Below are 16432 nucleotides of genomic sequence, written 5' to 3' on the forward strand. Positions count from 1 at the left end.
TTCACCGCCGCGCCGCCGCCGTATTCCTCCGAGCGCGGCGCCCCCGCTTTCGCCCGCCCGCCGCGCCGCGCCGAGGCTGGCCGTACCGTGCCGAGCCGAGCCATCCGCCCCGGCGGACCCCAGCGGCGTGCTGCTGCTCTGCCCCACGGCCACCCTCCTGCCGCGGGACCCCGCAGCCTGGCCCAGCCCACGGGGGCCTCGGGACTCCGCCTGGGGCTCCCCCGGCCTGGGGCACCCCTCAGCTGCCTCCCCACTGGGAGCAGGGACCAGGAGCCAAAGGAGGAGACAGTGAGCAGATCCCCTCTGCCAGTGGAGCGTAATCTCCCCTCCAAGCTCTCGAGCTCATCAAAGTACTGAACAAAGCCAACAGCACTCCAAGGCAGCTCAGAGCTGGAGGACTTGCTGAGTGCATTAAGTGGTTTAATGTTGTGGCTGGGAAGAATCGGGGGAAGCGGTCGCATGTGCCACACATTTTGCTAGCACCTGGTGGGAATGGCTCTGTGGCAGGATGCGGCCCAGGTGGTGCTGGGGGCACTGGGAGCTCAGTCCAGGGCAGAACGTCGCGGGGATCCATGGAGCACCTCTGCAGGTCCCAGTGCTGCGGAGTGGGGCAGGAGGGAGAGGAAGGGACCATCAAACCAGTGCCATCAGCACCAGCCCACATGCTGCACTGATTTACCACCTCGGACACAGAGGCTGCATCCAGCAGAGGTAGGGCCTGGCAGCTCCTCGGCAGCAGCCCATATCCAAGGGTGCTGTCAGGCTGCAGAGGGGCAGTGTGCTCTGCGCAAACTGCCCGCAGCAGCGCAGGGCTGCCTGGACTTAACCGAATGGAACACGGTGCCAGGGAAGCTCGTTCTGCGCAGGCTGCTGCAGCCGGCATGGAGGCTGGAGGCCTCAGCTCCCTCCACAGCCCAGGGCCGAGCTGATGAAAGCAGGTAGATCTGCAGCGCCAAGCCAGACCAAAGGCCGGGCAGCTCCAGCCGGTGCTTATGAATAGAGACAAGGAAAAACATCCTTGGCAAGGCCATGCTGATGGCCTCAGCAGGATCCTCAAGGACAGCAGAGTGGAGGCGGTGAAGCTCGCCATCAGCAGGGCACACGCAGGGCTGAGATCTGCAGGGAGATGCACCGCAGGGAGATGCACCGCGGGCCCGGCCTGCTGTCTGCCACAGCCCTGGCTCTGCCGGAGCATCCGGCTGCATGGCCCCGGGGGCAGGGCGGCTCGGCCACCCCGCTCCCAGGGCCCTGGAGAGCAGCCCCCCGGCATGCTCCACTGCGCCGCCGCGCCGAGCCTGTGTGCCCCCACCTGCCAGCCCTGCTGGCGCCCGGCAGCAAGCGCACTCCTCCTGATTTATGAAGTTTCCAGGCACATGGCTCTGCCCGGTGCGGAGCAGTGGCTTTGCGAGCTACTGGCCTCCCCCAGGCACAGGCAGACAAGCAGTCAGCCGCCTCTCACTAGAGAGCCAGCGGAGGGACTCGGGAAAAGCTGCTGGGATCCCCCCAGGGGAGTGTTGGGGGTGCGGAGCCCCTCAGCACCAGGAAAGGGTCTGGGATGGGCCCCAAATGTGGCAGGGTGGTGCTGGTGCCCCCCAGAGCCCCTCTCCAGGGCATCTCCTGGGCCCTGGCAGGACCTCGGGCTATGCACCGTGGGGTGCTCTGTCTGGGGTGGCTGGAGAAGAAGGAGGAAACAGGGAGAGGAGGAAGAGGATCAAGGAAAAGAGAGGCTGGTGAACAAAAGTCCTGTGTTTGCCTGTGCTCCACCCCGAGCGAAGGGAGGTAAATAAGGAACAGAAATGGTTGAGTTCCCTCGAGATAATAAAAAGCGCTGGACCTGGGCCAGCGCTGCCCGCCTGCACATTCGGCACAGGGCCAGCGATCTCTGGGGCAGCGTGGAGGGAGCAGGGTGCCCACAGGTGCCTGTTGCCTGCGCTGAGCTTGCCCGTTCTCAGCTCGGGGCAGGGTTTCCAGGCAGCTCCTGGGTCGGTGGTGCCTGTGCTGGTGGACAGGGCACGGGAGCATCCCTGCCTGGCAGCAGGGCTGGCACAAATGCTGCAGTTAAACAGGGCACGTTTGCCTCCAGCATTGTGTTGGCTGCAGCCGCTTCTGCTCAGAGGGGAGCACTGGAGCGTGGACAGAAATGGATAAGAAGCAAACGCTCACCAGCCCAGAGGAGAAAACAAGATTTCCTCCAGTCAGGGCTCTGGCCTCAGCCCCTCACATGGGGCCGGGGCTGCGCCTTTCCCCGCCAGTCTCCACGGTCCAGGGCTCTGTCCGGGGCCCGGCTCCGCTGTGGGGCCGGCAGTGGGGTGCTCCAGGTGGGCGCCGGGCTCCGCTGGCCTGGGGAGTGTGCCAGGGAGCCGGCAAGGCGGCCAGCAGCTCCTGCTGCAGGGGTTCTGGGGGTGCACAGCATCCATCCAGTGGGGCCGGGCTGTGGGGCGAAGACCAGGATGACACAGCGGCGAGCGGAGCCGGCTGGGGATGCTGCGGCTGGAGCCGGCAGCCTGCCACCACCTGCTGGAGGCTGGGAAGGAGAGAGCCCGCGGCCGGGAGTGGGGCTGCCCGGGGGCTCCCCCAGGCCGGCACCCATCCCGGCCAGCCGGGGCAGCGGCGTGGAGCCGAGCTCCCGTTTGGAGGAGGGTTATCCCGTGGGAGCTGCCCCCGGCGGTGCCATGGGCAAAGCCGGGCGGGAGATGCCGGGACACTCGTCAGTCCTCAGAGCCCGGCCCCAGGCGTGCTCTAGGCCGAGGCCCCGCACTCCTGGGGATGCCTGGGTCTCGTACATGGCTGGGCGACCACCACAGCCTCTTTGGGGCAGGGGGGGTCGCTCAGAGCTTTTCTTCTCCAGCTGGTTGTTTACCTTCATGAAACTCATCAAAAACTAACGTCAGAGATGCCTACCCCTCTGTCTGGTTAAATTTAAACTGGCCAGTGTTTTCAAGCATTGCTGGAGGCAGAGAGGGGGACGGTTAGCTTGCATGAGCCCAAAGGCCCTGGAAAAGCAAGGCACGAAATGTTTTTCCTGCAGTCACTCTGCCGAGGCAAACCTTTCAAAAACATCTCAGCTTGCCTGTCTTCAGATGGGCTGAAAGAGCAGCTCTGAGAGGTGGGAGTTGCTTCCTCCCCCTCAGTCTGGTGTTAACTCTGGAGCCTACAGGTTGCTAGCGCAAACGCAGCAACAGCCGCCATCTGTTCCAGCACCTGCGTGCCGCCGGCCGTTTCCCCGCCGTTACTCCACCATCCCACGGCTGCAGCCGCCTCCTCCTGGCCCTGTGCCTGTGTGAAGCCGGGGGCAGAGCCGAACTTGGTGTGCAGAGCACACAGACAGAAATTCAATTCCAGCTCAGAGCACTCCCAGGAACCGGTGCTCCAACTGCATTATTCATGTCCACCCTGAACTCAATAAGGGCCTCATATTTGTGTTAATTGTTTTTTGTTTCCAGAAGGCTGTCGCTGGCCACCCTGCTGCTGCCGCCGCACCGCAGGACCCTGCCTCACGCCTGCAGCGTCACCCAGGGTGGCACGGGCAGCCCGGCTCCCGCGCCAAGAGCAGCCGTGCTGCATGCCCAGCACCGCTGCTGGCTTCACCAGCTCCTCGCCCCAAGGTGACTCCTGCCACCCATGGCTGAGCAGTCAGCACCAGGCATGAGCCTCCACCAGAGCACTTAAACCCCGTAAAAAATAATACGATCCTAGTGCTCAAGTGCTTCATTGTGGCATCCCTGGGAGCTGAACGGTCCGAGGGAGCAGTGCTGGCAGCTGCTGGTGCAGGCTGTGCTCCAGTGCCAGGAGGAAGCACTGGCTTGTGCTGCCTTTCTGTGCCTCCACTGTTGAGGGAATGGTGCAATTATCTGTGCGCACACATTACTACAGGGTAAAAAATAGCAGCTGCAATGGAAGCGCCGTGTCCCTGCAGGTATTCAGCTATCAATGGAAAATTACACATTTGTTAGCAGGCTTTATTTAGCTGGTTATTTTACTCATTGACTCACCCTGTACTGGGCCAGCCTGCCGGCCCAGTGCTGTCTGCAGCCCCGCCGCCGCGGGAGGCCATGCCGAGGAGTGCGGCAGCGCTCGCGGAGCTGTGCGGAGGCGCCCAGCAGGAGTCTGGCAGTGGGTCCGGCCAAGAGGAGCCGTGGGAGCCACCTGCCCGGCGGGCAGCGCTTGGGCACAGCTCTTCTCGCCTGGATCAGCTGCAGCCCAGCACCTTTCTCCTCCGCGGGTCTGCCGTGCGGCCGGGCTGCCATTCCCAGCTGGCTGCCAGTGCTCATGAGCTGGTGCTGAATGGTCACACAGCCCCAGCTGCTTCGATGCCAGCCCAGGACGGTGGCAAGGCTGAGCAGTGCAGCCCGCACTCAGCAGCACCTCAGGAGAGGAGCAATGCCAGGGAGGAGACCTGCGAGAGCGGGACCCTGGAGCCCAGCCCAAGGACCGTGCAGCGCGTGGCATGGGGATCCAGATGCGCCGTCAGCGTGGCGCCTGTTGGGAGCAGGCAGCGATGGAAGCACCACCCCAGCACCCAGCTCCCACCCTCATCCCTGGCCGGCGCAGTGCCTGGGGTGGCACGAATGATCGGGGCCCTCTCACTCATTTCCAGATTTAATTAGAAAGATATTCCAACCCAGGAGCCGGTGACAAGCGCCAGGCACAGCCCCCGGCCCGTGGCTGCAGAAGGGACCATGTGCATCTGGAAAGCCGGCTGCAGCCATGAGCAGGGCAGGCAGGCAGCGAGGGAGCCAGTGCAGAGCTGGGGGCTGTGGGCAGCCCCGCTCGGTGCCCCAGCAGCCCTGCGGGAGCGCCGGTGTTTGCATAGCGATGGCTCCCGGAGGGAGGAAGGTTGAGCGGGAAGGTTGGGAGCGGTGGGGGAATGAAGCCCGGGCACAACCCTGGAGCTTCCGCCCGGGCACAGCGGACACCAGCACCGTGCGGGGGAAAGTCGAGGCACGGTGAGACACTGCGGGTGTCTGGGCACACAGGCACCTCTGTGAGTGGAGCATGGGGCCCCAGCGCCCACAGAGAGGCATCGCCGGGCCCCCTCCCTGGCCAGGCACCACCAGCAGCTCCGTGCTGGCCCCGCATGCCGGCCGGGCCGACCTGCCTCCGGTTCTTCCGCCCTGGCAGCACAGCAGCAGAATAAATATCGTGGTGCCTGGCGGGGACGGCAGCGGGGAGGTGGTGGGGGCCAGGGAGGGGAGGATGGCAGGGCCCCCAAGACTGGGGGAGCAGGAGCGGGGCATCCCCGGGGCCCTGGACCCCCAGGAGGCGTGGGGCCAGCAGAGGGGCCGAGGTGAGCCGGGGGCTCATGCGCTGCCTGGCCTCACTGCTTCCTCCTGACCACCTGGCGCAGGTGCAGCTCACTCTCGGCGGCCACGATGGGCTGCTCACGCTGCTGGTGGTGGCTGATGAGGTGGCTGATGCTCTCGAACAGCACGTCCTTGGTCCGCACCTGGGGGCGCAGGGGGCAGGGCACGGCGCTCCTAAAGCCGCGGGAGAGCCCCCTGCGCAGCATCCCTCCAGCCAGCCCTTCCCACCCCAGCCCTGGCTGCATCCCGCATCCCGCACGTGCCCGGTGCTTACCACGCCCTCGGGATCCACCAGCAGCAGGTGCCGGGGCTGCCCGCCCTGCATGCCCGTCAGCACGTACTGCCCCGGGTTGGTGATGCTGTCCCTCACCAGGAAGTCCCCGTCCATCTGCAGAAGCTTCTCGGCGTCCCGCCGGCTCATCTTCCCATGGTACCAGGGCTCCCGCCTGAGCTGCTCCTCCGTGGGGGCGATGGGGGCCCTGCGGGTAGGGGGGCTCGGCCACCGGTCCTCCAGGGGGGGGGCGGCGCCGCCCCCCGCCAGGCACTCGTGGAGCTTCAGCGCGTCCTCGAAGGGCCCTGTGGGGAGCCCCAGGGCATCACCGCCGCAGCAGGCACCACTGGCGCCGGCAGCCCCACGGCCGGCAGCCTGCATCGCCTGCGGCACGGTTCCCAGCCGCGGCTGGCCCGGCGCGCCTGCTCGCCCCCCGGCCCCGGGCTCACGCATGTCGAAGAGGTCCTTCTTGGGGCTGTCCTGGGGCGCCCCGCGGGCCGCAGCATCCGGCTCCGCAGCGTCCAGGCTCTGCGTGTTCACGTACATGTGCTCCTCGTAGTCCCGCGGCCCCGGGGGCTGCCCATCTGCCTGCAGGTAGCCATCGCCGGGCTGGCCTGCAAGACGGGGCGTCACCGGCAGCCTCCTGGCACCCTCCTGTGCTGGCAGCCCTGGGCACCGCCACGCCACGCCGTGCCGGGGTCCCTGGGCTGGTACATCCCTCATGGCAGCCATACCTACCCTGCACCTCCGGCTCCCAGGGCAGCCCCGGCTGGCCGGCGGGGTCTCGTCGGGGGGAAAATCTGCCCTGCAGAGAGGAGGCAGAGCCGGTCATCAGGACACCTGGCCGCCACGGGCACTGGCACCAGGGATGGCATCCCGGGCTCACCTGGCCGCTGGGGCCGGGGGGCTGAGTGCGGACATGGCCCGGGAGCGCGCCGGGATGCAGCCGGCAGTCGATGAGCCCCCCCGGCGGCGGCTGCTTGCCCGGGATGCTGTTGTAGTAGTCGTGCTCGGCGGCGTCCTCGTCGTCTCCCCATGCCGACTCCTCCGCGCCCAGTGCCCTGCACAGTACACATGGGGATGGGGAGAGGGAGCTGGGGACACCCTGCCTGCACTGGCCCCTCGGACTGCTGGGGCCATGGGAACGCCGGGCACGTGCCCCCAGGAATGCATGGACCGGCCCTGCTCGGGCTGCGGGAACACCAGCACATTGCCCTGCGCGGGCAGCTCTGTGCTGTGCCGGGTCCCCCTGGGCCCTACCTGTCTGGGGGCACCACCACCTTGGGGGGGCTGTGCAGGTACTGCTTGAAGCGCAGCTCGAAGGCCTGGCCCACCGTGCTGATGACGCTCTGTGCCAGCCCGTCGCAGCACTCCAGGATGTGGCAGGCTGAGGACAGATGGACGGACGGACAGACAGCTCCCACGCGCTCCACAGCCCAGGGCTGCTCCAGCCCCCTGGCCCCCCACTGCAGCCCTCACGTCCCCCAAGGCCTCCCCTCCTGGCGCTGCAGCCCCACTCCGCGCGGGGTCCCGGGCGTGGGGCAGCCATCACCTCTCTGGTTGATGGGGTCCTTGGCGACGTAGGCGACATAGTCGGTGGTGTCCTGGGGGCACGGAAAGGCAGTCAGGGCCAGGGCCACCCTGCGCCCCACGCCCCACGCCCTGCGCCCCGCCGCCAGCTCCTCACCGTGTCCCCTCCGGAGGCAAAGGAGATGGACTGCATGTGGTGGTTGGCCACGATCTGCGGGAGATGCGGCGCGCCGCGGGGTTAGCGCGGTGCCACCGGGGCCGGCGCGCTGGGAGGCGTCCGGCGGCGGTGGGGCTGTGTCCGGGGCCCACGCGCACCTGGCGTGTTGTGGGGATCGTGAGGTTGAGGCCATCGACGGAGATGTTGACGGCAATGCTCATGCCGGCAAAGCGGAGGTTGCTCTTGCCCAGGATGGAGACGAGCGCCTTGTTGGGAGCCTGGGGACAGCGCGACGGTGCTGGGCTGAGCAGCCCCGGCAGCTCAGTGGGCCGAGGGAGGGTGGGGAGCCCCAGGCGATGGCGGTGCAGGGCCCCCGCCAGCCCCGGGAAGCAGCCCCAGGCCCTTGGAAACTCACCTTCTTCTTCCAGACGCCCTTCACGCCTGGCACTGCCTCGTACAGTCTGTTGATGGCTTCCCTGCAAGACGAGCCAAGCTGAGCCACCACGCTGGGCAGGTTACCACCGCGGAGCCCCGCTGCCCCCCAGCACCACTGGCCACAGCCCCCCGCGGCATCCCCAGCCACTGCCACCATGGACCGTTATCCCGGCAGAGCCGCCTCGCTCCTCCTCTTCCTGCTATCGACCGGTAGCAGGTGCCTTCGCCGCACCTGACCCCGGCCTGGCATGGCACATGGGTCCCCGTCCGCCACCCCATCCCCAGCACGGCACAGGGGCCCCCCGTCACGGCCATGGTCATGGCACAGGGGTCCCAAACTGTGGCCCCAGCATGGCACAGGGGTTCTGGCCACGGCCCCATCAGCAGCACAGCACAGCGGTCCCCAACTGCAGCCCCATCCACAGCATGGCACAGGGGTCTCGACTGCAGCCCCGTCCCCGGCACAGCACAGGGGTCCCAACCACGGCCCCGTCCCCCGCACAGCACAGGGGTCCTGACCACAGCCCTGTCCCCTGCCTCTCTGCAGGGTCCCTAGGAAGGGGGAATGTTGCTCCCACAGCGTGAGGGCCGTGGGGCTCGCGGGGGGGCTGTGGGGCACCAGGGCACCGTGGGCCCCTACCTGGTGACTTGCGTGCGGGTGTTGAAGTCCAGGGACCGCATGGAGCGCAGCACCTCGATGCAGCCCATGTACTGTGGCGCAGAAGCGGGGAGGGCTCAGCGGCGCCGAGGGCAGCCGGGGCGGCGAGGGGAGCGCAGCAGTGCAGGGGATGCTCGGGAGCCTGGGCTTACCCCCACGCCCAGCGCCCCGAAACGCCCAGCGGCGAGGCTTCATCGCATCCCAGACCTGCGCTGAGACCTGGCAAACTCATCTGCCCATGAGGGGCTGGCTCCCACCACATGCTGGGGCTGCCCCTGGGGCGGCAGAGCCCCCGGCCCGGCCCGGGCGCCCTCCCCGTGGCACACCAGGCTCTGCCGGCAGTTCCTGGTGCTGGGAGAACGGGCTGTGCGCCCAGTGCGCGGCACCGCGCACCCATCCTGCCCGCCCAAGCATCAGCACCGCCCCGGCCCACAGCCCGCGGCGCCCTCCAGGCCAGGCCCCCGCAGGGACGGACCGTCAGCTGGAGGGAAACCGAGGCACGGCGGGTGGGGCGCGCGTCGCGGCGGAGCATCCCCGGCTCGGCCTTGCTCCCTGGCCCCGAGGCGCGCACAGGCTGGGCTGGGCCGGAGCCAGGTGCGTGGCCGTGGTGCCCTGGAGCCTGCCGGCAGCTTTCCGCCCTGGAAACCGTCGCACCGAGGACAGAGCTGGAGGAGGCCTGTGCGGAGCTCCCCAGGTCTGGGGCAAAGACCCTGCTCGGCACCGGGGGCTTCGCGCCTCCCCGCGCCGGTTTGCGGCCGCCATGGAGGGACTCACCCGGACGATGTAGGAGATGCCGGGTCCCAGCACCCGCTCGTCGGGGTGGAGCCAGCCCTGCGCCGGCTTGCTGATGAAGCTGCCCTTGCGGCTCCACTCCTCGCCGGCCGGCTTGACCCCTTCGAGGCGGGCGGCCTTCCTGGCGGCCCCGGCACTGCTGCGCAACCTGCCCATCACCTGCAGCGAGCAGGGTGCCGAGCAGACGGGCTCGCAGGCGCTCAGCACGGCGGCCAGACTGGAGGGCCCCCCCCCCGGCTCCGCGGGGCCCCCCGCCCTGCCCAGCGAGGACAGATCCTTGCTGGAGCCCGAGGGGCTGCGGCTGAGGAAGCCCGCGGGGCCGGAGAACTTCCACTGGGGCATCCTGGGGATGAGCGTGCAGAAGGTGGTGCCAGCCTCCTGCTCCTCGCCGAGCGGGGGGCACGCGTGGGCCAGGGCCGGGGCCGGGCCGGCGGGCGAGGGGGCCGGCGACGGCATGGGGGCGGCCGGCGGCCGGCGCGGGGTGGCCGGCACCGTCAGCGTGTCGTTGCGAAAGCGGTCATACTTGGGCTCGGGGAGCATGCCCCGCGCTGCGGCCGTGCCTCCGGAGCAGCTGCCTGGCGCGGCGCGCGCTGCCGGCGCGGCTGCCCGCGCCGGCCCCCACCCCCTGCCCGCTCCCCCGGGGCCGGCGGCGCGGTGATGTCATGGTGCGAGTGCTCGCTGGCCGGCAGGCTGCGCACCCGCGGCCGCCCGGCGAGCATCCCTCCCACCCGCACCGCCCTCCCGCCCCATCAGCATCCTCCAGCTCCGCGCGCGTCCCTCCCACCCCACACACATCCCTCCTGCTCCATCAGCATCCCTCCATCTCCACGATCGTCCCCTGAGCTGTGCAAACATCCCTGTGGTCCTGCAAGCATCCCTCTCACCCCACTCACATCCCTATAGCTGTGCAAGCATCTCTCCAGCCCCATGTACATCCCTCTGGCCCCACGAGCATCCCTCCAGCCCCACACACATCCCTCCTGCCCCACGAGCATTCCTTCAGCCCCACTGCCCCCTGAATCCTTGGCTCTGCAGAGAAGGTGCAACAGAGCCCCCGGCAAAGAGCAGAAGTGATCCCTGCACTGGATCCTTTCTGAGGAGAGCAGGAGACACGCCCAGTCCCCCAAAGCTGGACAACGGAGGCCAGGAGGGATTTTTCCTGCACAGCTGAGTGCCCATGCCATCCTGGCAGAGCCCAGGCATGGCCTTGCAGCCCCCAGGCCTCGGGGTGCCCCACCACATCCATGTGCCCTCCACGCAGGCAGCCCCATGGGGATGGAGCTGCACCATGCTCCATGCCCCAGTCCAAACCCCCTCGCCATGGCCACCGCCAAGCAGAGCTGCCCTCACCAGCTGCTCCAAGGTACCCAGCTTTGCTGCAGGCACCACAGGGTTAACAGGCTCGGAGCCTCCTGGGCAGAGGTGGGGCCAGGAGAGCTACTGCCTCCCCACTGGGAGCCATAAAGCCTGATCCATGGTCTCCTCCGCAGCTCTCCTTTGCAATTAGCTTGAATGGCGAGCAGGCAGCTCTTCCAAAGACCAGCAGCCCCTGGCTACTGCCCTTGCCTGTGCTGGGGACGTTTTCTCCTCTTTTCCATGTCTCCAGCATGGGGAAATGCTTGTGGGGAGCCTGGGGCTGCCTTTGCAAGGCTTTGCTGCACAGTGGGGCTGGCCTATTTCTCTGCCTCCAAACCCAGAGATCTTGTTCACACAGAACTCGTCTGCCTCCAAAGCCAAGCCTGTCTCCCTCATGCTCGTATCTGTCTGGAAGGCACAGGCAGTAAAAAGCACAATCATTTTCTTGCTTCTCTGCCAGTATCTGCATCAAGCAAGGAAAAAACCTTGCAGGGACTTTCTGACCTCAAAACAATCCAGCTAGTGCTCTCCTGCTCCAGACCTGGGGCTGCCTCTTTTTCACAGGGGTTGAAAGGACTCCGACCTCCTGCCGAGCCCAGGACATCCCATCTAAGCTCGCAGTGGTGGCTTGGGACGGTCTGGGCTGTGCCTCCCGCAGCTGTTGCAAAACCAGCACCGTCCTGGTGCCTAGAGCAGGGTCCGTCCCGCCGGAACCATCGACAGCCCAGCAGGCAGGAATGGGCTTAAGCCCTGTCCACGTCAGGCAAAGGGGCGCTGCACCCCACGGGGCAGTCGTGCCTCCTCGCAGCCCGCCCCCTTCCCTGATAGCCCCTCCACTGAGCTCTTCCCAACACCCAAGCAAACACCCCTGCGGCTCCTGGCACTGCGAGACGAGGGCTCTCTGCAGAGCAGACGCGCTCAGCTCCAGCTTCCTTGCAAGCAAGTGACCATCAACCCATTCCCCTGCCCGCAGCCGATGCTCCACTGCAGCGGGAGGGGGGCAAGGTGGCACCACGGACTCAGCGGGGTTCTCCCCCGCTGCCAAACCAGGCTCCAGGGCCACATTTGCCGGGCTCCTCCACGCCGGCTCTCATGCCCTGGCAGGTGAGGGGCTGAAAGCCCGTAATTGCTCTAAGTGCAATCAATAAATCAAGGTAATAGAATTAGATTTGCTGTTGCCGTATTAGGAACTGCTTTTCTTCTCCCAGCCTCTCACTGCCCTACTTGTTTTTGTTTTTAAGCAGCTGCAAAGCACCGTTTGGGCTCCTCATGCTCCTGCCATGGCAGCGGCTCCAGCCGGGATGGAGGCAGCCAGGTTCCTGCGAGACGGGTCCAGGGAGGTGGAGGGGCCCCGCGATGCTCATGCTGTTGCTCACTGCCCCTCGAGCACTCACCCAGCACGTGGCCGGGGCAGCACAGGCAACTAGCCAGTCGGCACGGTGCAGCCCCACCAGCACCGACACTGGCACCGGCACCATAGGGCTGCTGCCACCAGAGCCATCCTGCAGCCCTGGAGATGTGCAAGCTGCTCTCTTCCCTTGCATGAGCCCCATGGCCAAGGGATTATTTTCACCTCATTTGCAGCTGGTCTCAGGCTCCAGGGAGTTAGCTTCACGTCGAAGGCATTCCCCTGGCTGTTTTTAATCATTACTTAAAGAAAGCCCCAATGAGAAAAGGCTGGACCGCAGCCCCGTGCGCTGCACCAGCACGAGGGAGCCTGCTGCGCCCGGTAGCGCTGCAGGGCAGCTCCTGCCCCGCGCTCACTGCTGCTCACTGCCGCTCGCCGCTCGTGACGTGCCTGGGTGCTGGGGCGCCGGCAGGGTGATGCCCCCACCCGGGACGCCTGCATGCTCCACGCGGCAGCGGAGGCAGCAGCGGGGGAGCCGGGCTGCCCCTCGCTCCCCCCTTGCAGCGCGCGATTTCCATAACGTCTCTGCGCCGCGCTAATTAATCTCCTTACACCTCTGGCACCGCATTAGGGGAATCAACATCAAGTGCTCTCCAGCCCGTGAAGGATTAATTAGGAGAGGCGAGCAGGCGTGTGACAAGCCGCGGTGCTGAGCGCCCGGTGTCCCCCAGCCCCCCGGCCCCATGGCAAGGCTGCCCCTTTTCCGAACCTCCCCCCACGGCCTGGCCGGGAGGGAAACGTCCGGGCTCTCCCGGCCCCCACCACGGCCTCCGGCTCTGCCCTCGCGGGGCCGGCAGGCAGCAGGCAAACGCGGTGGCCACAGCTTCCCACCATCATTTATTGCCGGTCCTTGGGCGGAGGCTGGGAAGCCGCCCGGCCCCGGCCCCGGCCCCGCCACCAGCGAGGCGCTGCGGGCGCGGTGGGCTGCCGGGCGGCGCGGCCGGGCACCGGGGCCGGCGCTCCCGGAGCCGGGCGCGCGGGACGCTCCTCGGCGCGGCTGCCCCGGCGGCGCTGAAGCCGGGGCCGGCGGGCCGGGGGGGGCCGCGGCCGCCCGGCAGGGCCGGCAGGCTGCAGGCGTTGGGAGCGGGCGCGGGGCCGGCCGGGCGCGATCCCAGCGAGAAGGAGGGGGCCCGGCGCCGCGTGGCCGGACCGGCCCGCTCCGGGCTGTAGGCGCCTGGCCCGGGGGTCCGGGGCAGCGCTGGGGAGACCGTGAGCGCCCGTCAGCCTGGCGGGGCCGGCCCGGCCCGCCCGGGGCCCCCACGCCCGGCGGCCCCCGCGGCCCCGCCGGCCCCCGCGGCCCCGCCGGCCCCGGGCCGTTGCTGGAAGCGGCTCCGTAGGGTGGGAAGCAGGGCCGGGGGCGGACCGAGCCCCCCACCGCGTCCCGCCGCTCACCTGGGGCTTTCGGTCGCGCCAGCATGGAGTAGGACGGGCCGCCGCGCCGGCCGAAGCGGGTGAGCTGCGGCGCCACGAAATAGCAGGGACCCGGGCTCACGTTCTTGAGGTAGACTGGGGGGAAAGGGCTGTCGTGGGCTGAGCGCGCCGCGGCCGCCAGGGCCAGGACCGGGCCGGGACTGCGCGCCCGGCCGCCGGGACCGGCCCTGCCCCGCGCGCCCGTGTCGCGCCCGCCGGCCTCGGCCCCGGGCGGCCCTCGAGGGAGCTGGACGGAGCCACGGCTCCCGCCCGGGCGGCCGGGCCCCCCCGCTCCGGCCCCTCGCGAGCCACGAGCGCTTTGGGGGGGCAGGCTCTGCCGCCGCCGATCTCCGGGGAGCTGCTTCCCGGCAAACGCCGCCCTGCCTCTGTGAACTGCTCGGAGCTCGGGGTGAAGCGCCCGAGCTCGGAGCGCGGGGAAAGCCGCCCTGCAGCCCCCTGCTGCCGGCCGGGCCCGTGAGCGGAGCCGGGCTCGGGGACGAGAGCACGGACAGTTTGTCCTGAGCGGGGCTGAGCAGAGAAAGGTGTATTGATTGTAATTACAAATCCTCTCCATTTTGAGGACAATGTGCTCTGGCTTTTTAGTGTGAGCCGCTGGCTTGCCCTCAGCCATAAACAGCTGCAGGGGCTGCCTCCCCCCGCCGAGCTCGCAGACGTGGAGGAGGCAGGTTCAGAGCTGCTGTTTGCCAGGGGCTGCTTCCTTAGGCTCGCAGGCAGGAGCAGAGGGACGAGACAGCGCAAAGGATCCACGCGCTGGTTCGTTCTCCTGGACGCAGGAGAAGACAAATACACACAGTGCACACCAGATGTACAGAAGACTCAGGACACATGCTGTCCTGTGCTTCCCCCCACCTGAGAAGGGGTATGTACATGCGAAAAACACACATTTCCGGGGTCAAGTTTACACACGCTAGACACAGAACACGGCTTTGCATGCTTGGGGATGGAGAGGCAGCCACGTGCAGCCAGCACGCGTGCATGGACCCAGGAGTGCAGAGACACAGTGCTGTGTGCACAATTCCCTGCTCCAGGAAGGCGAAGGGGATCCAGCCACTGCTTTGGGAGCCTCAGGAAAGTCCTTCAACACCCCTCTCTGACTTACTAGCACCATCAAGTCTCTGGTGGAAGGAGTACGCAGGGGCAGTAAACCGGGTGTAGTCATGGTTAAGGAATCCCAGCGTAGGAGGTAGATTGTACCATCCTGGACCAGGGCCTGGCATGAACCAGCACATGGAGGCAGGTTAGAGATGCCCCACGGCTGGAGAGGCGCAGGGTGAAGCCATGGGACCATGAGCTCTGATGCAGCCAAGGCGTGCTGCCTGAGTGCAGGACATGCTGGGAACACCCAGGTCCTCTCTCCTGAGCGGGTGGTATGGTGAAAAGGGCTAAGAAGTGAGAATACATCAACTACTTCCTATACCCCTGACCCAGAGTGCCATGGGTTTGCTGTTTAATCCTTCCTGCCTCATCCCTGCCTCTGCTCCAGCAAGGAGGTGCAACATAGACAAGCCAACGCTGTGTACAGGGGTCTTGCAGCAGAATGAACTGGCCTCTCATCATCTGTTCAGAGCACCTGCAGGAGGATGAGTCTCATTTGGAAGGGGGGAAACCACAGCAGGGAAAGCATCCCAGGACTTGTTTGAAGACAGAGGTCTTAGGGCAAAACAACATGGGGGAAAGACAGGCTTCACACTAGCCGGATTTAATTTTGGTTTCATCATCAAAACTGGAAGCCTTTAAAAAAGCCTTTTAAAAGCCAGACATCAGGGTTCAGTTAGGCTCTAGCATGGGGAAAATTTCAGGCAGGAAAGAGGAGTGGGGGTGGTGACAGGTCCTTGGCTCAGTAGCCTGCCCTGCACCAGGGGAAGCATTCGCTACTTCCAGCCTCCCTCCAGTAGTTGCAAGATTTCATCAGAATTGCTGCAGGACATATAGGCCATGCTGACGATGAGCCACACACAGAATGAAAAATCTGGACAGACTAAGGCAATCAGTTATTGCTGATTTAGTCATTATAGCAAGGGAGCAAGACTCCGAGGTGCCGGGCACTGCAGAGGCACAGAGCAGTCTGCACCAGTGTGCTACGACCTCTCCTCCCTGCCCCCCAGCACAGCAAGCAGCAGCTCTGCAATCGGCCTACCAGTGTCTCGGGCAGCGACTGCAAGCACCTTCTGGCGCCATGCCTCTTCCATCCTGGGTGCTTGTGGGTACCTAAGAGAACTGACGCTTTAGCAGGATCGGTTTCTTCCCCAATCTCTTACGTTCTCCTTTTGGCTCTGTGAATCCTGCAGAGCAATCGCTTCAAGTAGTGAAAGGTGTGTGCATGAGCAGGGAACTTCCCCCTCTGCTCCAAAAGTCTTGCAGAGATGCAGAGCTCAGCCTTTTGTGAAACCTTAATCTCTCCAGACTGCTGATGCTCCAAAGCCAGTTGCTTGATACAAAGTGAGCATGCTGAAAACAGATACTCAGCAAGCGGCAGGGGTGCCCTGGGGGGCTGTAACCCTACACCTTGCCTGTACTGTGCCCCAGCACCCTGGAGAGGGCCGGGAGCAACATCTGCCCAGCAGCCGACCAGCACTGAGGGTCACCTGATCTGGGTTGAAGGGCAGACACCCCAATTAGAGGATCAGCCTGGGTTGAAGGAAGACACCCCAATTAGAGGAAGATCAGCACAGCCCAGCTGGAGCAAGGCAGCTCTGAGTGTCCACAGCAGCATTAAGTTTCACCATCTGGCCAGTGCTGTCCTAGGCCAGATCAGGTGTCTTTATTGTGGGGAAGGAAGAGTGGATGCAGCACTCATTTTTCATAAGGGCAGAATGAGCCTATGATATGTGGAGCCCAAATCCCCCTCTCTATGCCCCCACGACCCTGAGCAAATGAAGCTACAGCTCAGTTATTTCCAGATACTCTCCCAGAAGTAAAGTTGTTGGTAAACAACCAACAGAAGGTCCTGGAGAAGTCATGGGAGATGGTGGGTCCAGAGGGAGAAGGCTGCAGCACACTCAGCCCACCAGGCTCTCAGAGTGAACACAGCTCCCTGCTCTCCCCAGACAGCCAGAGCTGGCACCACAGCCCACAGGAAACCCAAGAAGGG

At 66.1% G+C, this 16432-nt stretch overlaps 1 protein-coding gene across 2 annotated transcripts; it reads right to left on the reverse strand.

Annotated features, from left to right (window-relative positions):
- Positions 1–4715: 4715 nt before the first annotated feature.
- Positions 4716–9686, reverse strand: SHC2 (SHC adaptor protein 2). Of its 2 annotated transcripts, none has more exons than XM_062596087.1 (12): positions 9129–9686; positions 8337–8407; positions 7677–7737; positions 7420–7539; positions 7262–7315; positions 7127–7178; positions 6835–6961; positions 6461–6635; positions 6313–6379; positions 6024–6188; positions 5578–5879; positions 4716–5446 (listed from the first exon to the last, which is right to left on the reverse strand). In XM_062596087.1, exons 1-12 carry the CDS (start codon positions 9684–9686, stop codon positions 5318–5320), a joined length of 1881 nt encoding a protein of 626 aa, XP_062452071.1. In that variant the 3' UTR covers positions 4716–5317. The 2 variants fall into 2 exon arrangements, with proteins under 2 accessions (XP_062452071.1, XP_062452070.1); XM_062596086.1 differs by lacking the exon at positions 9129–9686 and adding an exon at positions 8507–8665.
- Between the last annotated feature and the right edge of the window lie 6746 nt (positions 9687–16432).

This window comes from Rhea pennata, chromosome 27 (genome assembly GCF_028389875.1).
Source record: "Rhea pennata isolate bPtePen1 chromosome 27, bPtePen1.pri, whole genome shotgun sequence".
In the NCBI taxonomy this organism is placed as follows: Eukaryota; Metazoa; Chordata; class Aves; order Rheiformes; family Rheidae; genus Rhea; species Rhea pennata.

What these genes read in the sequence shown, in the direction of transcription:
- SHC2 (XM_062596087.1), bottom strand. Translation starts at nt 9,686, where the DNA reads ATGCTCCCCGAGCCCAAGTATGACCGCTTTCGCAACGACACGCTGACG. An exon ending in ACCCGCACGCAAGTCACCAG is followed by an intron (nt 7,738 to 8,336) that starts GTAGGGGCCCAC and finishes CTCGTCTTGCAG; the next exon opens with GGAAGCCATCAACAGACTGT. An exon ending in GTGGTGGTGCCCCCAGACAG is followed by an intron (nt 6,636 to 6,834) that starts GTAGGGCCCAGG and finishes TGTACTGTGCAG; the next exon opens with GGCACTGGGCGCGGAGGAGT.